The sequence below is a fragment of the Seriola lalandi genome, unplaced genomic scaffold (genome assembly GCF_002814215.2).
Source record: "Seriola lalandi dorsalis isolate HSWRI2012SDOR001 ecotype SW California unplaced genomic scaffold, Sedor1 jcf7180002054029, whole genome shotgun sequence".
Classification (NCBI taxonomy): Eukaryota; Metazoa; Chordata; class Actinopteri; order Carangiformes; family Carangidae; genus Seriola; species Seriola lalandi.
Window position 1 is genome coordinate 31038 of NW_019524582.1, and position 25732 is coordinate 56769.

Below are 25732 nucleotides of genomic sequence, written 5' to 3' on the forward strand. Positions count from 1 at the left end.
AAAAGAGAGCAGGGTGAGCCAAGATCCATGGTAGTGAGTGATGGAGCAGTAACAGACTCCCGGCAAGGTGCCTAAGAGGGGTTGCCGTGGCAACCAGCCTGAGCAGGGAGCTGGCACGTGCATGAGTAAAATGAATTTCTGGTGATGGAGATGAGTAGAGAGCCGATTTCTGTTAAAATGCGGAGGGTACGAAAGTGATTGTGTAAAATATTTTGAGAGGATAATGGACAGGAAGGATATGAAGGAGGGGAAGAACGGCAGGGAGGAAGAAAAACAAGGCCAGGCATAGGAATGATAAATAAAAGAGGAGGGGAAAGAGGAGTGTGTCTCTACTAAACCTCAACGCCATGTGTGGGGAACAGATGGGACAGCTAGCTGACAGCTCAGCCAAGGATGACGCCACCAAAGGGGCTTCATGCGCTCACACTCACACACTCACACACACGTACGCCTGAGTGCTTCTCAGTATACACACTGAGTGTTGACCAAAGCTGGTCATGTTATTGACTCACACAGTGACATCGAGACTGAGCCATACTCAGTGACTCAGATCAACAAACTACTTCATACATCAAAACTCTCACACATGTTGAAAACAGGTAGGGAGTGAATGTGAATATTTTGGCAAAAGTGTGTGTGTGTGTGTGTATGTGTGTGTTTATCTCACCTTTGGCTCCCCGCAGGACAAAGCCAAACCCCTCATTTTCTTTCTTCTGTAAAACAGCATTCTTCTCCTCTATGATATAGTCACTGTGAAGAAGAGAACAGAGGGAGAGCAGGTATGAATCCAACACCATCGTCACAAACACACACACATAAGGCGAGAGGGGCGAGAGGAAGGGCAGGAGAGTAAAGATGGTCGGTCGGTGGGGGTTGAGAAGTGGGAGGAGATTGAGGCGCGCACACACACACACTTACACACACACCCGTATTTCCTATCCCATTAATCAATCAAGTTAAAAGCCACAGCTCAGGATTTCCAGAGGTTGTACTAGTATTTTGAGACCAATACACACACAGGCGCTCACACACACACACACACACACACACACACACACACACACACACACACACACACACACACACACAGAGGTAGAGAGAATAAGAGTGAGAGGGTGAGAAAGAGCGAGCAGGCAAAAGAGAGAGTCCTCGTGATTGAAGTATCTTTGGGATAAAGCCTAAGAGTGAATCAATCTTCTGGTTGATCCTTCAGATGAGACTGCAGCTGAGGAGGGTGTTGAGGGCTTCTGCTAAAGAAACTGACAGAGATGGTTCAGATGCAATATTATCCCCTGACTAATGATAGAGGGAATAGGAGGCAAAAGTAAGTGAGCAGTTCATCACTGCCTGATTTTCCTGAGTGTTGAAAGGTGAAGGCTGTTAGGATGGTGTGAACTTGTGCAGGTCTGCACACACTGGTATGCATTTTCTCAAGCTATGCGTCTGTATTCCAAAGCCTGTGAGCCAAAACCAAAGCAGAGTTAGTAAAGCAGTATTTAGCATGATGGCTGGTTGTGTGTGCAAAAAATATCCAGACCATCTGCTCTTCAACAAACTGACTGGGAACATTTGGATAAATGGTAAATATGAGTTGTAATATTTGAATCTATAATTATGATGCACAAAGAGGTAGATGGAGGGAGGGGGTAAACTACAAGCCTTGTGAAAAAAGGCGACTGCAGCGTAGTCAAGTAAAATCTAATTATAAATGTGTAATAAAATATTATAAGGTGATCTGAGTATGTCTTACCTTAAGTGACTACAACCCATTTTCTTTAACTTAAAATTGGTGTACACAGATCACAGAAAAATTGAGGCGTTACTTGTATCTTCAAATCTCTTCACAACACACTTTGACTGAGGGGACTGCAGCCAGTTTACAGCCTGAACAACATCACAACAGATATGATATTTGTGGTATTTGTGATTTTCAGCATTATCTGTCATCCTTCATCACAGTTAAGGCAGATGTAGAGAGCTAGTGTTCAGGTTGCAACTCAGTGGGCGGCTGCAGTCTCCATTAGCTTAGTTACACTCCACTCTCTCAGACTTACCAAGGGAACACAAAGCTCCTGCTGCTGGAGCCAGGAGACCCGTAACAAACCTTTCTGCAGGAGGGAGGTCAAAGGTTTGTTTTCATGAAAAGCTATCTATCCACTTTTGCACCAGTTATTATGCACAGAAAACTGTGTTGGTTAAGCATCACTATGATGCTTTGTTTCAGTTCAAATCCTTTTATCCACTATGATTTAATTTCTGCTCTGTGTCCCAAAATGCCACATTAATGCAACATGCTCACTGTCCTTGTTCACAATCTCTATCCGCCTACATAACTCAATAAGGTAAAAACTGTGATGTAAGACTCGCATTTCCTGAAAATAAATCTGTCCTTTGACATTTGTGATTGTAATATCCTTCAGACTGCAGTTCAGTCTTCCATATCCAAAAAACTGTAAAACATAACTCACTAAGTTTCTGTCCTATCTGGGCCTCATGCTGCCATATGCAACTGGTATCTTATTCAGACATTCTTATGTTTCATCTGCCCCCTTAAACCCTCATAGCTGTAACCTGCTTTGATTTATTTCAGTGTTTTTACTGTGGCACCTCTGGAAAGCAGCGTGTTTGTACCAGCTGTGACTATCACAGGCTTGTGCCTGTAGTAACGCTAATTCAAAAAAAACTGCAGCTCTGGTAACACAAGTGACATTTAATCCAACTCAAACCTAGAAAGCAAGAACCTGACATTTCATAAAAGGCTGAGAAAGTAGATGGAAACAATGCTCGCTCAGGCTAGCTCTGCGTGTCTTTGTCTGACATACTATGGCATTACGGTGAGAATTTGCATCATAACAAAACCTCACATAGTTTGCTATTCCGCCCTCAGATAACAAATCTGATTTAGAGGAGAGGGAGCACTCACACCCTCTACACAATACATGTCAGCTTGAGACAGGGGCTGAATTGAATAAAAATATCCTGGCAGCAACTTATTGACATATAAAGCACAAAACTGCATGTTCCCACACACATGCATGCAGAGCATACAGTGTATTATGTCTGCGTGTGCACAGATACCGACATATACAGCCAAAAACATACTGATAAGCAGTTATGCAACAAAGTTTCGTATGTATTTTACAATTAGAACTGGGTGCACTGGCTTCATGATGCCTTTAGATGGCAGCAGCTCCAAAGCACTCAAATTGTTCATTACCCCCTCTTAAGGTAAGAACACAGTTTCTGTGTGATGTGACCAATATTGTCTGTGCAGTACAGTATGCACTAATACACATGGCCTGCACACTGCAGTAGCATGATAGCTCAGAGACAGAGGCTGTACCTGTATGAGGTGAAGTTGTCGTAGGATCCCACAGTGTAGTGTCTGAACAGTCTCTTAGTGCGGTCCTCCCGAGTCTCTGCAAAACAGATTAAATGCCTTTAATCCAATCAGACAATCCATTACCTAATTGTTCTACATTATTATTTCCCCATAATAATGTACGCTGCCATCAAAGACTGAAAACATCTTGAAAGGCTTAAGAAAAAAAGAAAAAAAAGAATAAATGTTTCACACTAAAACACAGTGAAATATTTATGTATTTGTGTATTTGATTTTAAAAGTCAATAGCTCATCTGGTAATTTTTGTGCATGTATAAAGATACTTGATTTTGGTATTGGTATGTTGAGAAATTCAAGAAATTAAAAGAAGGCATGATAAAACAAAATAATTAAAACACTACTGTTCTTTTGGTGTTGATTTACATAGAACACTCACAGAAACGTGAATAGTAATACCACCAGACTTTGACAAAATTATTCTTATGATTTCATATCTGATGCACTCTTGCAATCACCCACACATCCAAGGCTAGTGCAGTGCTGTGTCTTGAAAGCAAGGTCAGCCACACCGTGTGGTGTTCTTGCAGCATTTGAAGAATTTAGAAATGAGCTGAAACTTCCCAGGAATCTGATGCTTAAATATGATTTCAGAAGGACACAGTTTATTTGAATTAGTGTCAGTTTTGCTAGTAACCTTTAACAAATCCACATAAATCTGCTGTTTCCACCCATATCAACAGAAATCCAATCCAGTTAACACAGAGAAGTAATTATCCTTAACAAGCTTAATTTATCACAACTTACCTGGGTAGCCTATAATTGTTAAATAGTAAGTTTTTGATTTTGAAACAGTTAAATAATTACATTTAAGGTTTCATTTAAAACAGGAAATGCACTACAATGTGAACCATGTTGAGCTCATTTAATATAGTGTGTGCGTGTGTTTGTGTACAGTTCCTGTCAGCATGTGGGTGGATTTATCCTATGGGAGTGCTGATTGAGATCGATGCCCTCTCCCCATCCCAATAATGCACATTGCACCTCCACTTAACAGCAATCTGCTGACTACACACCCCAAGACCCTTTGACACACGAACTCTTTAGATAAAGTATTTTCTTAGTGCAACATATCAAGACATATGTGAGACAGCATGTGACATAATGAAGTGGGTGGGTGTCAACAGAAGGTACACAGAACGACAAAGACCAAAAGTAATATAACATAATATAATATAATATAATATACCCATCAATATTAATAAAACTACTAGTTTTACTACTTCTAATAATAACAATGAAGGGGAGTAAGTAAAAATAACAATCATATTGATAGTAATGATGATAACCTGATGCTAATAAAGACACAAACACACATACATATATATCTATATGTACATGTACAAACATACATATTCACACACATAAACTTAATTGGGTGAGTGAAGGGTATCCTGTTGGTGATGTGAGACACACTGCATGTAGCCACGAGTCTTGCTCGTAACCCTGGTCACACGTTGCCATGTTTTTCTGTTTCCTGTCACTTTTTACTGTAAAGTAAAAAAGTCTAGTAAAGACAATACATCAGACTGTTTCAGATATCCTGTGTATGTGAAAGAGAAAGAGTGAAAAGCGAAGGACATCAAAGTAACTGAGCAGACTTGAAGTGGCTGGCACCCTCAGATCCACTTTAGCCTGTCCGTCTGACTGTGTGTGTGAGTGACAGACTGTCAGCGGCAAACAACTTGAAGCTCTGATAACTGCATCCACTGTCACTTGGTGACACAACAGAAGAAAAGAAAAACAGATTTAGCAATCCGCTCCAAACTCCCAATTTTATGCTCAACTTTGACCCTTCAGCCTCCGCTCTTCCTCTCTCACCTGCCTTCTCATTTCCTTCTTCTCCCGCTTTATTATAATCTTGTTTGCCTGTGCTGTTTTCTTCATTCTCCAGGAGCACTGCTGTGTGAATCACAATCTCCTGGATTCTTACACATTCATTTGTTTCAGCAAGACTGCAAATGCGTAGCTTTCCTCTCCTCTCATTACACATAACCCACTCACAGGCAGGAGGCTGTTTTAATCAAAGTGTCCTACATTACAAAACCTGATACACAGGCCATGATGGTCTGTGTGTTTGATTACAAGGCATTTGTCTTCCAAGAGCAAGAATATCAGTCAACCAGTCAGTGAGTCACCTCCTGGTCACTGGCTGTGATGATATGTGTTTGACTTGTGGCTTAGTTGAATAGAAAAACCACCCCAAAACATATTTCACTGTTAACAAATAACTCATAGTGATGTAACTGCCATATCTGGAACTACATTGTTGTTATGTCGTGTATTTTGTCATCTTTCTAGAATCACAATTATGTTCAACAATACAGGAAATAAAACTCAGCTTGAAACAGCTTTCCGTATTTAAGAAAGGAGGTTTCCCGTGTTTTCTATTCCGAAATTTCTCACTCTTTTGCTCCTGCTATCATTTCCTGGTCTCCTCACCTAAATTAATAAACTGCTACTGAATGCAACATGCATGTTCTTTGAAGCTGGACAAAAGTGTGCAGAATGCTGGCTGTATTTATGTATGTCAGAACAAATTACAAAATCTACTGGAATAGTATAAAAAATATTTAGTCCTGACTTTTTTTCTTTTTTTTTCGTTCAGGTGAGAAATCCTTTGCATTTATCCCTGTGGAGATGAATGCCCCTTTGAAGTGGCTTAGGATGTAGCTGGGAACCACTGTACAAAGGGTATCTTCCTTTTGGCAACCAGGACTGGGTTTATAGGTGTGTTGGCAAACTGCTGAGCTAATGATGTTATGGCAACATTGTAAGCGGGAGATAAGTGGTGTCGCAGTCCTTTCCCTCCAATCAGATAAGGTTTATTTAGCCAAGAGGAAGTCCAGTGAATTGTTTTTTAATTTGCTCTGACGATCACAAACTCAAACAAAGTGGAAAGGGCAGGTTGAGGGAACATCATGGATACAGGGAAATGAATTACACTCCTCACAAAAACATGAACAAATGAAAACGGGGGATTGAGAGTGTTTGAGTATCAAAGGATGAGATGTGTAATTAAGAATGAGTTGTTGGTTATCAGAGGAGGTAAGGGGGAAAGGAGAGGTGAGAGGAGAGCTGGTTGGTATTTTGTCTGGGTCAGAAGGTTACTCTACGCCAGTCGAGGGAGGAGGGACGTGACATTTTGTTAGCACTAGTTGTCAGAGGGAAGTAGTAATGAAAGAAGAGGTGATATTTGGGGAGAAAGTAGCAGATGAGTCAGCACCTGTCTTCTCCTGCACATTTAGAGTCTGTCTTCTACAGCCCTCACTCAGCTTTCCCGCGCGCACGCACGCACGCACGCACGCACACACACACACACACACACACACACACACAGGCTCTTTCATCCTCACACATCATCAAAAAAGTCCTCACTTCAAAAAATGACAAAAGAAAAAGAGAATCAGCCAAATAATGGATCATTTTGGGAGATGGTGAGTGTGAATGTGTTTTGTGTGTCTCAGAGGTATATCCCTTTGTGTATGTACATTATGTGTGTGTGTGTGTGTGAGAGAGAGAGAGAGAGACAGTGTATGTGTGTGTGTGTGTGTGTGAGTGCGCGCAAAATGTGATACCAGATGCAGTGTATGAGTGTGAAATGCAGCTCATTCATCACAACTGTCATCTGTTTTGTACAGCCCAGGAGCATCTAAAGGCAGGGCCCTGATAGCACAGATAACCTCAACTCCTCTTGCATCTACCACTCTCACTCACTCACTCACAGAATGAGAGACATGACTTTGGGTATCCACTAAGTTTGTCTAAATCCTTAATTAGGATAGGAGGATTTATTGTTCTTTTTTTTTTTTGGCTTGTTTTCCAGTATGGGGGTTTAGCACCAGATGGGAATAAAACAAAGACATGCATTTTACAATATGCACCAGAGCTACAACATCTGGGCTGACAGAAGGACAGATACACATACTGAGATTCTAGGGAACAAAGACAGTCATAAACTCACTGGATGTTACTCAGTAAATATTTTATTTTACATGTTAAAATAAAGCATATTAAAGGATTACTATAATTTAGGTACCATGTCAAAAATGGCATTTGGTTGGCTTCAGACATACTGTAAATTTTTGGAGATGATACTGATGAAACATTAAGTTCCTGTTGTCTGTCAATCCAAAAGTAAAAATGAATAATTAGTGAAAAAATACTGGAAAAAAACACATATATAACAATTGTTTGCGAGTCCACATTGGAGGTGGCCTCCAATTGTGGTTTAATAAGAGAGATCTGGAGAGAAATGCATTTTCATTAGACAGAAGATACTGCAACAGAAATACACATGGTGGTAATAGGATTACTTAGAAAAACATTGTGTAGTAAATAGATTGGTAAAATCTGATCAAAGTTTTTTTTTTGTTCCAGTAGGACAGAGAGATATTACAGGTACGAGAGGTGTGAAAGACAGAATGTGAATGGACTGATGTGAGCAGCACTCACTCACTACACTGAAGCTTTCACGTTTTCTGTTCAAACACCTGGCACTTAGTTGATCTTTCCTGGGAGGAATTCTCCGGTTCAATGGAGGTAATGCATTTCATATTTCTGCTGACAGCAAAAGCAGGTTATATGAAAAGAATAAAAGCAAATGGGTTGTTACCATGAGGAGTGGCTAAACAGTTTCTTCCCCTGTTTAGCCAATGAGGCTTCCCACTACTCAACTGCCTGCAGAACTGAGGGAGAAAAGAAGGGGCGCGTTTACTGAAGCATTGAGGTTTTTCTGTCACTTGTGTTGAGTAGTCGAGGCTTCAGGAAAGCACTAAGGGCACCTGCTGGTCAAAACTGTTTACAGCAGACAAGTGCACTGTATGCTGAGGCTGTACACCTGCGGGTTGCTGGTTCCCCCTGGTCGGGACCAAAGAAGAATAAAACAGATGCATTGTTGCCTTTCAGTTTGGGGTTTGCTTACTTATGACAGACAAAACCAAAGGTCTCAAACATAAGGCCATACAGTCTGAGAGATAACCCTACCCTGCATCATTGGAGTTACTATATATGGACTTACAGGAGAAATTAAGCAAGTTCTTTTAACTGACAACAACTGAAGCTACAATTCATTTCTCTTGAGAGCTTTAGTTACAGTGTCTTTCCTGGTGGTCGTGAAAAGCTCATCCATAAAAATGTGAGAATAAACAGGTTTTTTTTTTCCCGCCGGTAATAGCTGTGAACGCAGTGTGTTTATAGTTGTGATGAAAACATTTTTAGCACATCAGTTACTTATCTGTATGTCATGCTGTAACATTGCAGCTCTTTCTGCCACTCTGTTACGTATGCAATGCGTCTGAGAGTTCTGCTGTAAATGTCTGTGTATCAGCCCACAGCGCTTGTCCATACTGGACAGATTATAACACTTTCGCTGTCCTTGTCTGAAGGACGCGAACGCCTCATCACACACACACGGATGCATGGAAACACCAACCGACACGGACACGCACACACCATCTCTGAACCCTGATGAATGAGAATTAACCTGTGCTGTTCTTCCACTGATAAGAGCTGCAGACAAACATACACACACACGCTCACACACTTATCAAGTGAGCCTCATTGACTTTTTAATTCTTTCCTTCCACACCCCTCTCATTCTTCCTTTCCTTTTCTCCTTCTCTCCCTCTTGCCTCCTCATTCATGTTGTGCACGTTAACCTTCTAAACCAGGTGGATAGAGGACTAAGCAGGGGGGCGTAGTAAACTCTGGGGGCTCCCTACACCTTGAATACTAAAACATTATTTCAATTAATCAGAACAATGCTGGACTCTCTGGTGCAACAACTTCCCGAGAGCTTCACAGCTTGTGAGGAGATGCTTGTGGAAAAAAAATAAAATAAATAAAGACAGTCATCCTCTCTTTCTTTCTCTTTTGTGCTGTCACACAATGTGCCTGTCGTTCCACAGATCCAACAGGGAGTCGTTGGACCGTGCAGGTGGATACAGGGCTAACCCACTTCCACACAGCACAGAGGAGTGTCTTCATTTTCTTTTTCCTCTTCATCTTCCTTTGTCTATCCCTGGTTTTCTACTCCTCTACCAAACTGTTCTTGAATAAGACTTTAAAAAAAGAAAGGTGATTTAGTTTTTCACTCCTGGATAAAATTAGTCATGCTCACAATAGGACAGTGTGACAGAGAGGACACTGAAGGAAAAGAAAATCAGTACAAAAGAAAAACTATAAGCAGGTTCTGTATTAATTTAATCTTTATCCGTTCTGTACACAGAGGGAATTCAAATAAACCATGCACATGGTTTGGAGCTACAGGATAATATTCAACATCAAAGGTGACAAAACTTGAACTGTATGAGCACATACCTTTGATATGGGTGTGACGCACCAACAAATCTTTTCATCAAGCCATTTGTCTGCATACACGGACACAATAAAGCAAATGTAGGGTAACTTAATTAAGTGGGAAGTGGGGAGTGTCAGAACAAAAAGAGAAAGATGAGAGGGAAAAAACAAAATGTTAGAGTGGGAAGACAGGGAGGACAGATTAGATAGAACATTGAAATGGAGTAAACCAGAGGGAGGAGGGTAGTTGATGACTACAGACTGACAGAGAAAATAGCTGTAAGAGTTGATAGGTCTGTATCCTGATTAGTGTCTTCTAAAAGAACCCATGTGACAGTTCCAGACATGATTCATTCACATTGATCATTTTCTTATCTGCCATCTCAGGTTTGGCTAAAGTCATAATCCTTAATATTCTCACAGATTTTTGGTTTTCATTTTTCTGCAATAACTATTTAATGCATTTATCAGTATCACCTCTCTATATAGTAGTTACATTGTTAACAGCCCTGTTAACCCTAACCCTTCCCACAGCAGTGTCAGAATGGTGGAGATGTGGGGGCAATTTCTGTAACTTTCTGAAAACGGACAATTGGACATTTAATCCCACTTCACATCGTGAAGCTGTGTAGACATGAGAGAAGAGAGAGGGTTTGGACTTCTCTCTAGCTCTTTCTTTTCTATTTGTAACACACCTACTTCATGTGGACAACCAAGTGCAAGCACTATGAATGCCTTCCATGAGAGACTGAAAATGTGCACAATTATGCCCATATTTAATCGATCACCACGTCTCACCCCTCTCTATAGCAGCTGGCTTTTCACCCTGCCATTGAGTGTGGCCATTTAGAAAAGCTATAAAGACTCTGATTGGTTTGACAACACCATTGTACAAGCGCATGTCCAGCACTTAAAGCAAATCAAGTTTCAAATATTGCAGGGAGCTGTTAAATGAAAAGCTGCAGACAACAGGCTGCACATGCCCAACTCCTCACCAAGGTATCCAGGTTGACTGTGAGAGATACATCATTTGCTCTTCTGTTTGCTGTTGCCACAGTAACCATGGGTGTAGTGGAATCAACAAGGACTCAAATCTTAAGACTACAACTTAAAAGGAAAAAATCAGGGGCATGACTAAGATTAGGGAAAGAGCTCTGTCATCATTAAATCCAACACATAAAGCGAACTGCAGTCCCTGGTGCCCAGATAACATTATTTACACAATCCACCAAGAGGTTGCATGTCAGGTAAATGTAAACGTAGAGAAAGTTGTTTCATGTGTTTCAGCACATGATGCCAATTCTGTCATTTTCCTGATACAGTCTTATATCGTCAGCTGATTCAAAATTTCTCTGGTCAGCCTTTTACACACCAACACTAACTGTCTAACACTGCAGAAGCCAAGAAGGGGAGTGTGGGCAGAGATTATAAACTATAAACACCATCCATTTAGTATAAGCAGTCACAGTGTAACAAGGCGCTTTGATCAAAGTACAGACTAACACAATGACAATACAAGTACTAACGGTAAGACAGGCTTTTAATAAAATAGCCTCGGAGATGAGATCTAATAATGCCAGCACTAAAGGAAAAGAGTTCATCAAAGCTATCAAGTATTGAACGTTTTCCCTATGAGTTAATATCTGCCCACTCTTATTTCATTAAGTGCAGTAGAAGGTCGCTTGAGTAATGGGATTTATTTGATCATCACAACATATCTATATTGAAAAGGGACGCGTCTGTAAGAACCTTCAATGACAAACAGAAAAATGTTCAAGAATAAAACAAAAAGGCTTTTCATTTGTGGAGCGGGGTGGGGCTGAGATAAAGACGAGGCAAATGATACCATGAACAAAGAAATGGACAAATGATTGAGAATACCTTTAATGAGTTCTTTGTTGTAAAAATATTTATTTGACAAGCAGTCAAATACTCTCTCCAATTCTTATGTATTGTGTTTTTTGCACTGAATCAAGCTATCAGTCACAGTCACTTCAGATTGTGGTATTGCACACCCCCCTCTTCTAAAAAAGGAAAACGTTTGTACGCTTGCAGACACCACTCTTCTGTCTTTACTACATTCCCCCTTGTGCTGAGTCATATTGCAAGTTTCTCACATTTACAAGAGGCGGTAATTTTAGTTTGTCTTACAAGATACCACTTTACATGCAGTATGACTACTAGTGACCCGTCTAGTCAGTGTCCTGACGTAAGAACAGTGCAGAGAGCTGTGGGCAGAGAGAGACTTACCCCAGTACAGGTCATGACATGTGGAGTTTGGTTGCTCTGCCTTCACGACTGTTACCACCCCGTCTATCCTGCTACACAGCACTGGAAGATCTGACACCATGACTGGACAACAGTCCATTTTTTCAGCTCTATCTTTGCAAACCCCCCTTCTAAGGCTCTGACCAGCAGGTCGACCTTCCACCCTGCCACTGGTCCGTTTCCCACCTTGAATCACTGAGAAGAGCTGAGCCTGGCCTCCCTCTCATCTCAGCCTAGACACAAATAAAAGCGAAACATCCATTTTGTGCAGTTGGCTATTCAAAATATCTCAGCACTATATTCTTGTTAGAGGACTCCGTTATGGGAGTGAAGTAAGACCTCCAGGACGAGTAGTACCAAAAACCGCTCCATTCTGTTTCAGTCTCCAGCGTATATTCACATCTCTGCTTATCTGCTGTCTTTCTTTCTCCTCCTCTCCCTCAGAATTGGTTGGTTTGTTGAAGAGCGTTCAGAGAGCGCGCGTTGTTACCGTGTAAGTGTCGGAGGCAGAGACCAACGCCTATAAATACCTCAGCTCTGTCAAAGTGGAAGAAGCCTTGAATAATTCAGTCTAATTCAGACAACAAGAAGCAACTACTGTACGAGCTCTTCAAACACTGTGACGGCTCATCACGACACGCCTTTGAGTCAAGGTCAAGACAAACTGAGATACACTCAGACAAACACAAACACACAAACACACATTCTAGGAAAGAGAAGGGAAGCAGGGGAGAGGAGCATTCAGCACAGGAACAAATGTATCTTTAACACTGAATCCTGTAAGTGAACTGACTGAATCTTTATTTACTAGAACTTCCCTCACTGGTGATTAAAAGTTGTCACTGTCAACCCAGCCGTATGATATACAGTATGTTACTTTTGTTTTTCAAAGCTTATTAAAAGACGACGGCACTCATTGTGGTGGTTCTAGCCGTTCATACAATCCCTCCTCTTTTTCTCAGCCGTGATGCAATCACTTACTGAGGCGGTTACTGACGTGTCGATCGCTTAGCTTAGAAACAAAAGAACGACACAGTCAGTAGCTACGAACTGAGCAAGATGTTTCAAATCAAAAGAGATTTGTAATTTGCACCTTCCAGCTCTACAGGAGAGTGGGAGACCGATGCTGAGAGAGAGAGAGAGAAAGAGAGAGAGAGAGAGAGAGAGATGGAGAGAAGGAGAGTGAAACAGGGAGACAGAGAAAAACAGGGGTGTCCTGGTGTAAAGGTAGGTGTGTGATTAGTCATGCCCAGTCAGAGGGATGCTTTACAGCTCTGCCAGGTAAGCTGCTATTTTATTTTAGATGTGAGACACACACAAACGCACACACACACACACAGTGATTGCGGTCAAAGAGCTTACATAAACAAAATGATTCAACCAACTGTGTAAGAACGAATACTACAGGTGAATATTGTGTGTGAGAGAAGCCCTGACACTGTGAAATAGACTTTCAGGGACAAATGTAGTAAGCTGCCCATGTGTGTATGTACTTGTTTGTGTGTGTGCCAGTGTGCGAGCGTGCATGTGACCTGCTGTCATCCAATACGGCCCCTGTCAAAAGTGATATGTCTCTGCTCTACTGTGAAACCTGATTCAGCTTTGATTCATTGTTCAAATGGCATCGCCATCTATTATGATTTGATATGCCTCTGGCCTCCAGAGAGAGAGAGAGAGAGAGAGAGAGAGAGAGAGAGAGAGAGAGAGAGAGAGAGAGAGAGAGAGAGAGAGAGATGGCTCCACACACTTGACTGACTTCTGATGAAAAGTACAGATAGTGGCCATCACTCTGCTGTGAACAAACAAACACAACAACCACACACTCACACAAAGGCACACACTTACACCTTGAGATATGTCACTGTAGGACACTTCATGTGGATCTTTTGAACGGCAGGCCTCCTCTTGAACTGCCAGTCTATAACCCTGACTCAGCTAAACCTTAATACCTAAGACATGTCTTTCGACTTGTAGTTTATACTGTCTCTCCCTCCTTCTTCTAATAAGATGGATCAGTTGGCTATGCTAATCTATCTGCTGACTCCACACAAAATATAGACAATAACTGAAGTGTGTGCGTGTTCTTAAGCATACGCATGTAACAAAAGAAAAAACAAAAACCTGTCCATTTGGATGCACGTGCACATACACTGCTGTGTAGTGTCAGCATTTGCATACTTGTTCGGCATTTTACAAGTTGCCACTAGAGAATTACTGACTGAAGTCACTATCTGTGTGATTTGCAGTCCGGGCCCTTTCGGACAAATTTATGGCACCATGAGACAACTTAATTGAGAGTAGTTTGTCACTGAAAGGTAAATGTTTTTCTGTTAGTTATTTTTATGAGCTTTCCCAGTTTAACCTTTGAGAGCAGTAAAACTACAGACTGAATAAATCTGAACAATAAGACATAAATATTAGAAATCCTGCTTTGATAAATCACAGACAAAGATGGACAAGGTGATGGTGAGAGCATGAGGGGGCTTGATGAGGAATCAAGACACACAGGGGGATTAAAGCCATATTTGTGATTTTAATAAAATGACTATTCTGTTTATTTTGGATGCTGTAGCTCTATGTTTTTCATTTTGCCACATCACAGATATGGTCTTAAACTTTCTGGTTTTCATAATCTTGGATTAGACAAATCTGAATTAGAGAAAACATATGTATATAAATTAAGCAGAGTAGGCTCCTTTTTATATGACACGATGCTCTTGGGAAAAAAAAAAAAGCATAATATTGAAAAATTGTAATTCCAATAATTATGTTAAACCTGGTAGACAGGTGTTGCCTTCCAAAGCATGCAACTTAATCCATTCTTCTTTTTTTTCTCATTTCACAGCTCCTGTTGAGATGCCACTGAGCAATTCTTTAAGCCTTAAGCATGCACAGTTTCTAAGGGGATACAGAATAAAAGAGAGAAATAACAGTGATTTTCAGCCTGCTCTGCAGCAAGGAAAGGGGAAAGGTGTGATAAGAAAGAAGCTGGTGTTACCACTATGTCTTCAGTGTGACTGGCCTTGCTAACACACAAAAACATTCATATTCATCATGTTGGTGACATTCTAGGTGTGAAGGGTGAAGATTGGTCCTGTCCTTGAAAGGCTGATAAAATGACATACTGAAAAAATAAAAAAAAAAGTGGGAGAAGGGGGAGATGTAACAACAAGAGAGGAGAGAAAGAAAGGTAAAAGGATGGTGGAAAGAAAAAACGGTGATGGACAAGAGAGAAATAAGTTGCTGTCAAGTTGGCAAACACTCTGTTAGCAGACTAACATGTATCTGTAACTTACTCCATAATTATTAAAACAAATCCCTCTTATATGAGGTCATGGGATGTATATATGCACTACATTTTGCCTTATACATCTGCAAATGATGTGAGGGGTTTTCCAGAAATACATTTAATATTGTTAAAAAGTTTTAAAAATGCATTTAAGCAGTTCCTGTTTAAATTGTAACTGCTTTAAAAACTAAAATAAAGAAACAGAGATGACAAAAGCAAAAAAAGGTGCCTTTCATAAGGAAAGAAAATTTAATTTACTTGACGTCATGCTGATCAGCAGCTGATGTCCTTAAGCTCTAACTAGCCATTTTCATAGCTGAGCGTTGCATTTAAACACCATCCACCACTGCAGAAATCAAATAATGATTTGCAATAAACATGGCATTGTTAGGCAACAGGCATTATTTGATAATTACTCTTTTCTCTTTCTTGCATCCACTCTGAGAAAATCTCCTGGTCTTTTATTCGTTTCTTTGTCCTGATGCGCCATGAACACAACCCCCCCCCCCCCAAGTGACGTGCCTCATTCATTATTGAGTTAATCTATCAATATTTCATTAAGCCTTTGTATTTATGTCTCAGTCATGTTGTATGTTGTTGCATGTGTCACTTGTCTCTATTGGGTTTTGCTTTTCTTTTTTTTTTTTGCCCGGCCTTAAACAGAATAGTTTTCTAATTAGGAAGCTGCTCTGGATGTAGCTTTTACAACACTGTCATCTGTATTTGTGATATAATGTAATACTATGTAGCAATGCTCTGCCCATGTCAAGAATATCTCTGACTGATGCTAATATTTTGGTGATATACAGTAGGCTTAAATCGCATTTGCAATTGCTCAATAAAAATATAGCCCGCGGTATTCGTCTTTTAAGGTGACAATGTCCATAAAAATGTTCAAAAGAATTATGGTGCAGCTCATTGTGAAATAGTGTCAAAAAACGTCTACAACTGCCAATGAATGGGCTCAGATAATGACTGAAATCCATCATTGTAGCAGCAAAACTATTGACCTTGCACCTCAGACATGAATGGGTAAGAGCCAAACTACAAAAAAGCCAACACAAAAAAAACTATGCTGATAAGCGTCACAATTTTGTTCAGACGACTTCCTGTATGATCCCTCACCAACCCATTGCACCATCTCTCTATCCTTCCTTACCTCTCTCCTCCACCCTACCCTCCAACTTGCTCTGCCCGTGTCAGTCTCAGCTGCCGCAGCAACGCTGATGTTTAAGCATTCTAGGGGAGTGCAGACACACTCCAAAACTTCTTAATGGGCAGGCTAAAAATAGCTCAGGCTGGATTTGACTGGGCTGATTCATGCGGCTGTGAGTCATTCAACTGTGCCGCGGTGTGAGGAGAGCAAGGGAACGGGGTGAACGAGCACAAAGAGAAAGAAATAAAAGTTTGCATGCTTGTTAAGATATCAAACCATGGAGAAATCAAGCATTGCATATCCCATCACAGGGAAAATGTGCATTATTATGCTGTGAATGTGTGTGTGTGTGTGTGTGTGTGAGAGAGAGAGTAGAGGTCCTCAAGGACATATGAGGCTGCAGGGCACAAAAAAAACTATGGCTAAGATAATAGAGGCTAAAATAAAAAATGTAACGTTTCATATAACACTTGGCAGAATTTGTCTGTCTGTCTGTCTGTCTGGCTATAGCATAACAATTTCTTTTTAAGGGGTAGCAGGTTAGGGGGGGTGTTTCGGCTGGGGTGCTGTATGATCCCAACAGATTGTAGATTAACAGTACCACTGCAGAAAATGAGTGGCCCCTGGCAATTTGGTTGCATCGTTAGAAAGGGAAGAGCGGTTCATACTCACATCATTATCCCCTCCATTACCACGGGTAAACATCTACCATTAACCCCCACATACAGGCCAGAAGCATGTGTGCTGTGTGTGCTACAGAGAGGGAATGGGGTGTTAGCAGGATGGCGTATTCTTTAGAATTAACAACTGTTTTCTCAGTGGTATGGGGAGCAGTTTTCTCTTTTTGTCTAGACCACAACAGCAAGGCCAGTCCTGTAATCATGAATGTCCATGACTGACTGACTGACTGACTGACTGACTGACTGACTGACTTTAGGAGGTGGTCTCAGTTTGGTTTGCTTCAAATGATCCGTGTTGTGGTTCACTTAACCAACGCTTTGTGAACGCAAACATTTTGCCATTGCATTTTTGCCCTGCCACGGACACATCGCATGCTCAGCTTCTGAAAAAAAATAAACAGAAGGAACGATGGCTGCTGGTAATGGCAGACTGTGTGGACGAGGAATAGTTTAGTCCAAGGAAATAACTACTGTACTTCTCCAGATATAAAAATGAATGCATCAAATGGAAACTGTCCACTACAAACAAATATATACACACACACACACACACACACACCACAAAGGAGTATTAAGGCCATAGATAAGAAAAAAAAAAATCAGGAGGGAGATTTTTTTTTGTCATCACGCACTTTGAGGAAAAGGTAGAATTGTCGAGAATAAAGTCAAAATGAGCCAGAAGAGGAAGAATTTTATTTTAATTTTGCCTTTCGAGATTAAAGTCGACCTTTTGAAATTATATCAATCAGCTCGTATGACTGACTCTACAAAATGCCTTGTATAGATGAACTGATGAAATTGTACTTCAGAATCGGCTTCAGCAACAGGAAATTTGGCTCATAAACACTGTGTAGTTGTCAGTATTAGGACTTTGAAGAGATCGTGCCGAAAACTGTCCACAGGAATGTGGATAAAACAAGTATAACAGCAGCCACTTTGTTCCGAATGAAAGCTACCCATAATCCAAAGGAGTCATGCAAATAGCCTGTGACAGGGTCCAGCCATATATTTGTATTAGTCGTGTTTTTCTCTCTGTGTTTTTAACGTTAAACAGTGCAATGATTTATAATAACACATGGAATACCGCACACCTCCCCGACACAAGTTGCTTCACCACTGCATCACTCATTGTGGTCTTAATGAATTCAATCAATAGTCTTTGCTTTTTGCTTCGCCCTCATTTTTCCTGTTTTTTTCTCCCTTTGACATCTACGCTTTGCCTTTGACTCTCCTCCCTCTCTCTGTCCCCCCGAGCACCGGTTGAAGATGAACTGGTGGCTGCAGGAAGCTCTGGCCGTGCTGAGAGAGAGAGAGGAGCAGTGTGGTGACAGATAACAGCCAAGAGAGTCAGTGATGGTTTAAAGTGTGCCTCTTTCACATGGTCACCTGCTTCCTTTCTCTTTCTCTCTCCCTCTTTGTGTCTCTGTTGTTTGCTCGCTGCCTTCTCCCATCCCCTCTTGCTCTCCCAAACTGAAACAGCTTTTTTCCATCAACCCATTTTTTCTTTTTTTTTTTTTTTGTCTTTGCCCTTCTCCGTCATTACTCTTTCAAACCTGGCAGAGAGGAGAGAAAAGAGATGGAGGCAGAGATAGATAAAGAGGGATAGCACTTTCAGAGTCATGACTTATGTGTGATGTACAGTGGCTTAGTGAGAGAGCAAGAGAGAAAGAGAGAGAGAGCAAGCAGTAGTATTTAGGTTACTTAATTGTTGACAGGGCTGTCTTTCCTGCTTCATTAGGCTGAGACATATTGCCCTAACTGTCAGTGACGCCTCAGTGGTTGCCTTCAGATAAACAACTCTGTGTGTGTTTTAGTGTGTCCCAGTGTGTGTGTGTGTTTCCGTGCCGTCTTGTGTTGTTTTGCTGTTGTATCACTGTTGATGAATCTAGGGATGAAGATGAGATTAGCTTTGGGATGCCTCACTAGATTCAGAAATTAGTAAGTTTTCAAATGATATATCAAATATATTGTGCTGTATAATATATTTTAAATTTTGATCACTACACACAATTATAATCAAATCACTTTTATCTAAACGTAATAGATTTTGACCATTTTAAAACAATTGACCTGTAAGCATTTTATGCTGTATTCAGTTGCTCTTATGGATGTAAGGTTTGAGTCAGAAGTCACAATGAAATGACGATGTGGAGTAAAATGTAACCAGAGGGATTAAAGTCAACTTCTTCTGATTTGATTGGATCGGTAAAAGTGGGTGTGGCTTAGTGAAAACAATATGTAGCTGTGGAGGACTGTTGGCCTCCACACACACTACTCTCCCTTCTGTGTTGATAGATATAGAGGAGCAGGTTGAGGGAGAAATGAAAAATAGACCTCAGCCACATTCTTTGTAAAGGTAAACATCCACACACACACACACAGCTCTTCCTTCAATATCTCTCTGCAAACTGAGACAACCCAAGAGCTAACTGTCAAGTACTATTTTATATAATGGGGTTACCCCGCTGCCTCAAATCACATCTGGTTGAATTATTTTATGTTTATGTCCCAGAGTTCAAAAGGAGTCATCAAAACTATTGTATTGTTTTCCAAGAAGGAGAAAAAAACATGAATTTTGATATTAAAAAGACTGTAACTGCAAAACTAAGACCAGGACTCACTGAATATTTAAATGTGCATGGTGTTTTTGATGTCAACTATCAGCCTTTTTATTCACAGTAACAATAAATGTTCGCTGATGATTAAAGCATCCCTGTTTCACATCAAAGTGGAGCAACAATACACAGTGTCAGAGAGGAAGGACAGACGAGACATAAGATACTCCTTATTCCTGAGAAATAGATATATGAGGGTTCTGAGTTTTTCAGGATTTATGAGTGAGTGGGGCTCAATATCAGGCCCATCTCTCTCCCCCATTCACTCTTCCGCTCTTTTTCTCTCTACCTCTCTGAAAGACACGCTCTGCCATCTCCACTTTGCTGTCCTTTAGAGTATGCTCCACCATCTGTCTCCCTCACTATCTGGGCCTTTCTTTCCCACCTTCCCCTATCTTTTTCTCACAATGCATTTAAATGGGGTATTTAGAGATTCTGGCCTTTCTCATCTCTTCACACCTACTCTGAGGTAACCTCAATCCCTCAACAACCCTTTGAAAAGGAAAAATGCCCCAATTACTCTAGAAATAGGTCTCCGGAGATGTATGGCAAACACGAAAGGAATAAGGAGATATTTATGACAAACTTGTCCTTGTCCCATTTCCAATAAATGTAGTTGCTGCAACATTTGCCATCTCACTGAACGTTTTCACACAATGACCAGATGTTTTCCATGATGGCTGTTCTTGGTGCTGCACACATTTTAAATCCAGTGTCAGTGCTGCACATGTAGTCACCCCTGAGACCACAGCAAACAAAATGTGCCATCTGCTAATTAAATGACAGTCTAAACGGGGATGTGGTCACATTAATCTGATGTACTCCCAGTTGTTTACAAAGGGTTCCATACAAATCTGTCACAGTAACATGGATGGAAGATTCATCACAGTCAGTGTATATTTACAGTGAGTAACAAGGTGGATAATCCACACAAAATTGTTCCTTAAAAAATGCTGACTTTTAAGCAGATACCCAGAGTTAATACCACCACCATTTTAGTAGTGACTACAAGACCGGACCTAGAGTTTTTTTTATTGTTATGTGGTGGATGTATTTTCTTTTAATTCTTGGTTATGTATTTTCTGTGTGTTTCTGTGTGTCTACCCAATGACAGATGAGATCACTTTGAATAATTTTAAAACAATTGATTAGTTTGCTGGCAAACTAATGATCAGCTTTCACTTTTAACATCAGCAATTAATGTGAAATTTGGGTGATTTTTGCCAGCGTGATGGTTTTGACTCAAGGTTAAAAAAAAAACTAAATTTGTCAAGAAATCAATTGCAGAAACAACATATACAACAAAATAAATAAGTAAATAGAAAAATAAAAAAAATATATAAATAAAAACAAAAATCATGTATAATGAGGTTTGTTGCTTTTGGTCATTACTCTGGTCTATCATCCTGCCCATACGTTGTAATCTCAAGCACGCCTGCCTTCTTCAGCTACTTAAGTTCAGGCACATTCTCAGGTGGCTATTGACAGATATTGTGGGAAATAACAAATTGATGAAGAGTAGTAAATTTGTATGTGTGTGTGAGTGAGTGTGTCTGTGTGTGTGTGTGTGTGTGTGTGTGTGTGAGCTTTCCACACCCAAACTTGTATTGTGCCACAGGTTTTCAATCACATAAGAAATTTAAAAATTAAATTATCAAATTGAGCAACTGTGAGCAAGGAATGTGTGAATTATGAAATGTTGACATGACATTTTACTGGCGGTTTTCAAATGCATTTCCTGAAAAAGCTAAAGCTAAACTGTTCGACCTTTCCAATGCACCTGCGTTTAATTAGGCACTAATTAAGTGCCCTAAAAGCTTGACAATCTGTGGTGAAAAACTCAAGATAGTTGGCAGTCAGCATGGGAAGCAAATGTCAACGAATGAAGCAAGAAAGACTAGCTATAAATACTCTGAGGATAACAGATTGTTGTCAGTATGTTGGCTCTCATGCGCATTATTGAAAGTGCTCAATGTTTTTCTAGGCAACCTATTCATTTTCAAATGGCTTATTACACTACTTCTTATTATTCTTATCAAAACAGGTGTAAATGTATCACAGGGAAACTTTAAGCAATGTGTGTGTTCATGTTTTTGGGGATTTTTTGTAGGATCACAACATAATAAGTTAATTAAGTATTAGAGTAAGTAAACATTTTGAATCATAACTCAAATAATAAATAAATCACATGGTCAATCAATAATCAATAAATGCCTGGCCAAACAAAGTTCAAAGAAATTAACTATAATAATGTTGTACAACCAACAATCTTTTCTGGAGGACATCCTGTATATTAGATGAGAATAAACAGGCAGGGCTTTTAAAGCCCTGCCAAAACTCACTCTCAACACTGAGGTAAAATGGTTGCATAAAGTAGAATAACAACTTGGTTCATTCAGTCTTTTACTGTGTTTATTCAACAATGAGACCTCATCTGTGCAATCAGGGGTGAGCTGTGTGCACATTACGCTCGTTCCTTGTTGACAAAATTTACAGATTATATTGGAAAGTCTTGGGTGCTGCACAAGTAAAGTCATTGCACATTGTCAAGATTTTGCTGATCACTAAAATCCCTAATTAAAATTTTTTATCAAAATCAATATTTCATTTTGTTTGTGACAGGGGTGGTTGCAGGAGAGCTATTTTACCGAGTGAATTTCTGTGGTTGAGACAAGTGGTTAATTAAAAAAAAAATAATTAAATGAATTACAAAATTAACAGAGTGATCAGGACGAAGAGAGTTTAAAATAAAATAAAAAGTCACAAATATTGTTTGTTTAATAACATACTTTAAGCAGATGTTCTGACACCATAAGAAGAAGCTATAGGACTCAGAACTTTGCTTTTCAGCACCACGGACAGAGCTATGCACACCAGTGCAATACTCTACAGCAAGATCGAAACTTGTTCAAGTATGACAGTATGAGTTCACAGCATGTACAGTACATGTATGTGTGTGCATGTTGATTTCTTACCTAGCCGTGGGTCAAACTGCCTCATCTGAACTTCTTCCACACAGTCTGCTGGGAACCAGCCTGTCCTCCCTTTGACGGTACCTTCCCAGAAACCTCCTTCTCCTATACTCAGCACTGACAGAGAAAGAAAAAAAACAAAGGGGAGGGGGATGAATCAGTCAAATGTTGTCATAAAACAAAATTAGGTGTCATCACTGGGAGGTTGTGGAGCCTGTAGAGTCTTGGAAAAGAGACAAAAAAGGACAAAGGACCATATAGCAGAGTTAGGTATTTAGGTTTTTATGTTCTAGGCTCATAAATTATAGTGTAGTGTGCATAGAGAGAGAGGGTAGGTGGGATAAGAGAGAGGGAGAGAGAAAGATTTTAGTTTTACAAATACACAAGCATAAAGCACACTGATGTGAAAATATTGGTCTGTAACTAATGTACCGTACTGAGGCGCTTGGGTAACGTAGGTTTTATTCTTTCATACCAATAAACAATTTGTAAATTTAAAAAATACAGAGAGACACAGGCAGAGATTTAAAATTCAAGTGAATGTAGCAGTGGGAGAAAGACAGAGGTAAATCATGAAAGAAAGGAAGAGGAAGAGGTGGAAGAGATGGTGAAAGATAGCAAGAGGGCGGGAAGGAAAAAGAGAGAGATTCCCTCCAAGTTCCGCTGTGGTAATTAGAGATGAATGTATAGTTGATATTGATCTTCCCTGCAGGACTGAGCCAGCATGCTCATATCTACAACACTCATCCATTATCCCAGCGTGCACACACACACACACGCACGCACGCACGCACACACACACACACACACACACACACGCTCCTCAGAGATCACCAGCTGGAACTGAAGCTTTGCCTGAGAGAGCCCTTCTTCTAAACTGGTTGCTAGGATACGGCAGTATGATGTTGCAGCCAGCAGACAACCTGCTAAATGATGTAGTCTACTTCCTCCAAACCATATTCTACTCTGGAATGGGGACATGTCACAGTGATGTAACCTGAGGCACTACCAGAAGCAACCAACTGGACTTCATCTTAAGTGACATGATAGTAAAAACTCATCTATTCACAGGATTCCTTGTATATTGTAACACATGCATTATTTTTCTCGAGAACTTACTACTGCACTGTGCCCACATCCTACTTCACCTAAAAGTCAAGTCCATCCACATCCTGTTCAGAGACACATATAGAAAAAGGCCAGAGCGTGAGTGTGTTTCAGTACAATGTTTTCAGTACACTGTGTGATCACTCATGTTCAAATCGACGCTGTTAGAAACATTAACATTAAAGCATTTATCCCAAAATATGCCTTCTCTATATTTTGTCCCAACTGACTGTTGTGTCCTGTCCTGCCGTATTATATAATTAGTGCTTAAATGTTGAGCCTAAATAGAACATTTACAGGTTTTCATGAATAAAAATGAAAGAATTTTAAGTTTAAATAAATAAAGATATTGCTTCAAATTGTCACCCTTCCTTGCTGCTGAGGCAAGACAATTTACTATCATTGCTTAAAATAAAAGTTAGCATATTAAATATTGTTAAAACCTTGATTCAGCTTGCCTCTGCCAGGCTGAACATATAGCACACTAGCTAAGAGAGAAGTTGTGTTTGAGAGGGGAGACTGGCTGTTTATCGACTGCCTGCTGTAAAATACATGACACTCAGCACACAGAGGATACATGGACTGATCCTCCACTGTGATCTTAGCTTAACACAACTTTACCCTGCCTGTCTCCTGAGAACAGACTCCCCCTGTCTCTTTATTCTCTCTCCCACCCTCTCTTTACTATACACATCTTTTCTCCTTCTCTCTCTCCTCTGTTTCTGAATGATTTCCCGGACATCATCTCTATTGCCCCTCTTTGTCTCTGGTAGTGTATCTGTCTATACTGTAATGGTGTCCCTGCAGTGGACAGGTGCCAGCCGTGTTCTCTGTCCCCCATTGACAGAAATGAAACAAAAGGTGAGACCTTTGGTTGAGCTTCTAGGTTGCCCTCTCTCACTTCCCTCACTCCCTTCTTCCCCCGCACTTTTAATCCATTTCTTGTCCCTGACACCATCGGACGACAAAATGGGCAGAATTGACCAGTGAGTATCTAAGACAGAGCAAAATCCCCTCTTTTTCAGTCTAAAATATATCTGCATTCACCTGTTCATCATGTTGGCTGTAGGTTGTTATTCCACATATACACACACATACATAATGCACATACGAACATCCTCTTCAGTTAACTTTAAACCTACTGCAGGCACTCTGAAAACTGAAATCAATCCAATTTATTGCTTCTCAGCAAATTCAGAAAAAAGTTTGGTGAAACATGCACGTGCACACACACACACACACACACACACACACACACACACACACACACACACACACTGTGAACAACATCTCACTGGTATTGCAACACTCCTAAGAAGTCCTTAATGAAAATGGCTAGGGTAACTCTTTTTTTTGGCTAAATTACAATGTTAAGCGATACTATGTATTTACAGTTAATCTGTTTCTACAAATCAAACGCTATAATTCTCAGTTATTGGCTTTACTTTATATCTGGCATAGACACACACACAACCACATACATATTTACTCTATTAAATGTCCACACACCAAAGAGGCATGCACAATATGTCCATAGAGAGTTCTCTGCTGCATTTGTAGCCTCTACCTTACACTGCTACTCTGTTTTGGTGCTTGCCAGCACTGTGTTGGCATGACAACTGTCCCTGTGATGAATCAGATGTGGGCTCACAGGAGCCAAGTGGCAGGAAGGAACTCAAACAGTGCATGTCTGTGCAGGAGGATTTACAATATGTGTGCCATGTTGATGTTTTAGTCCAATCAGACCACTTTAGGACTGCTGCCATGTGGAGAGCTACAGTTGTAGATAGTGATGGGAAAAGGCCTGTAAACAGTCACGCTCTACAACATCACAACTGTTACATAACAAGTTAAGTGGAAAAAAAGATGATGTATTTCCTCTTTTGTATCACTGATCCAATTAGTCTCCTTATCGGACCATTTTAACACAATGAGATGGGCTTGT

The 25732-nt window shown here is 40.4% G+C and overlaps 1 protein-coding gene across 2 annotated transcripts in view; it reads right to left on the minus strand.

The window, feature by feature from the left end:
• Positions 1 to 25732, minus strand: part of shank3a (SH3 and multiple ankyrin repeat domains 3a) — a 170001-nt gene that overhangs the window by 21688 nt on the left and 122581 nt on the right. For both annotated transcript variants that reach the window (XM_087173063.1, XM_023402819.2), the window contains exons 14-16: positions 22684 to 22797; positions 3344 to 3419; positions 668 to 750 (exon numbers count right to left, since the gene is read on the minus strand). In XM_087173063.1, the coding sequence (XP_087029189.1) occupies positions 668 to 750; positions 3344 to 3419; positions 22684 to 22797 (273 nt within the window). The remainder of the gene's footprint in view (positions 1 to 667; positions 751 to 3343; positions 3420 to 22683; positions 22798 to 25732) is intronic.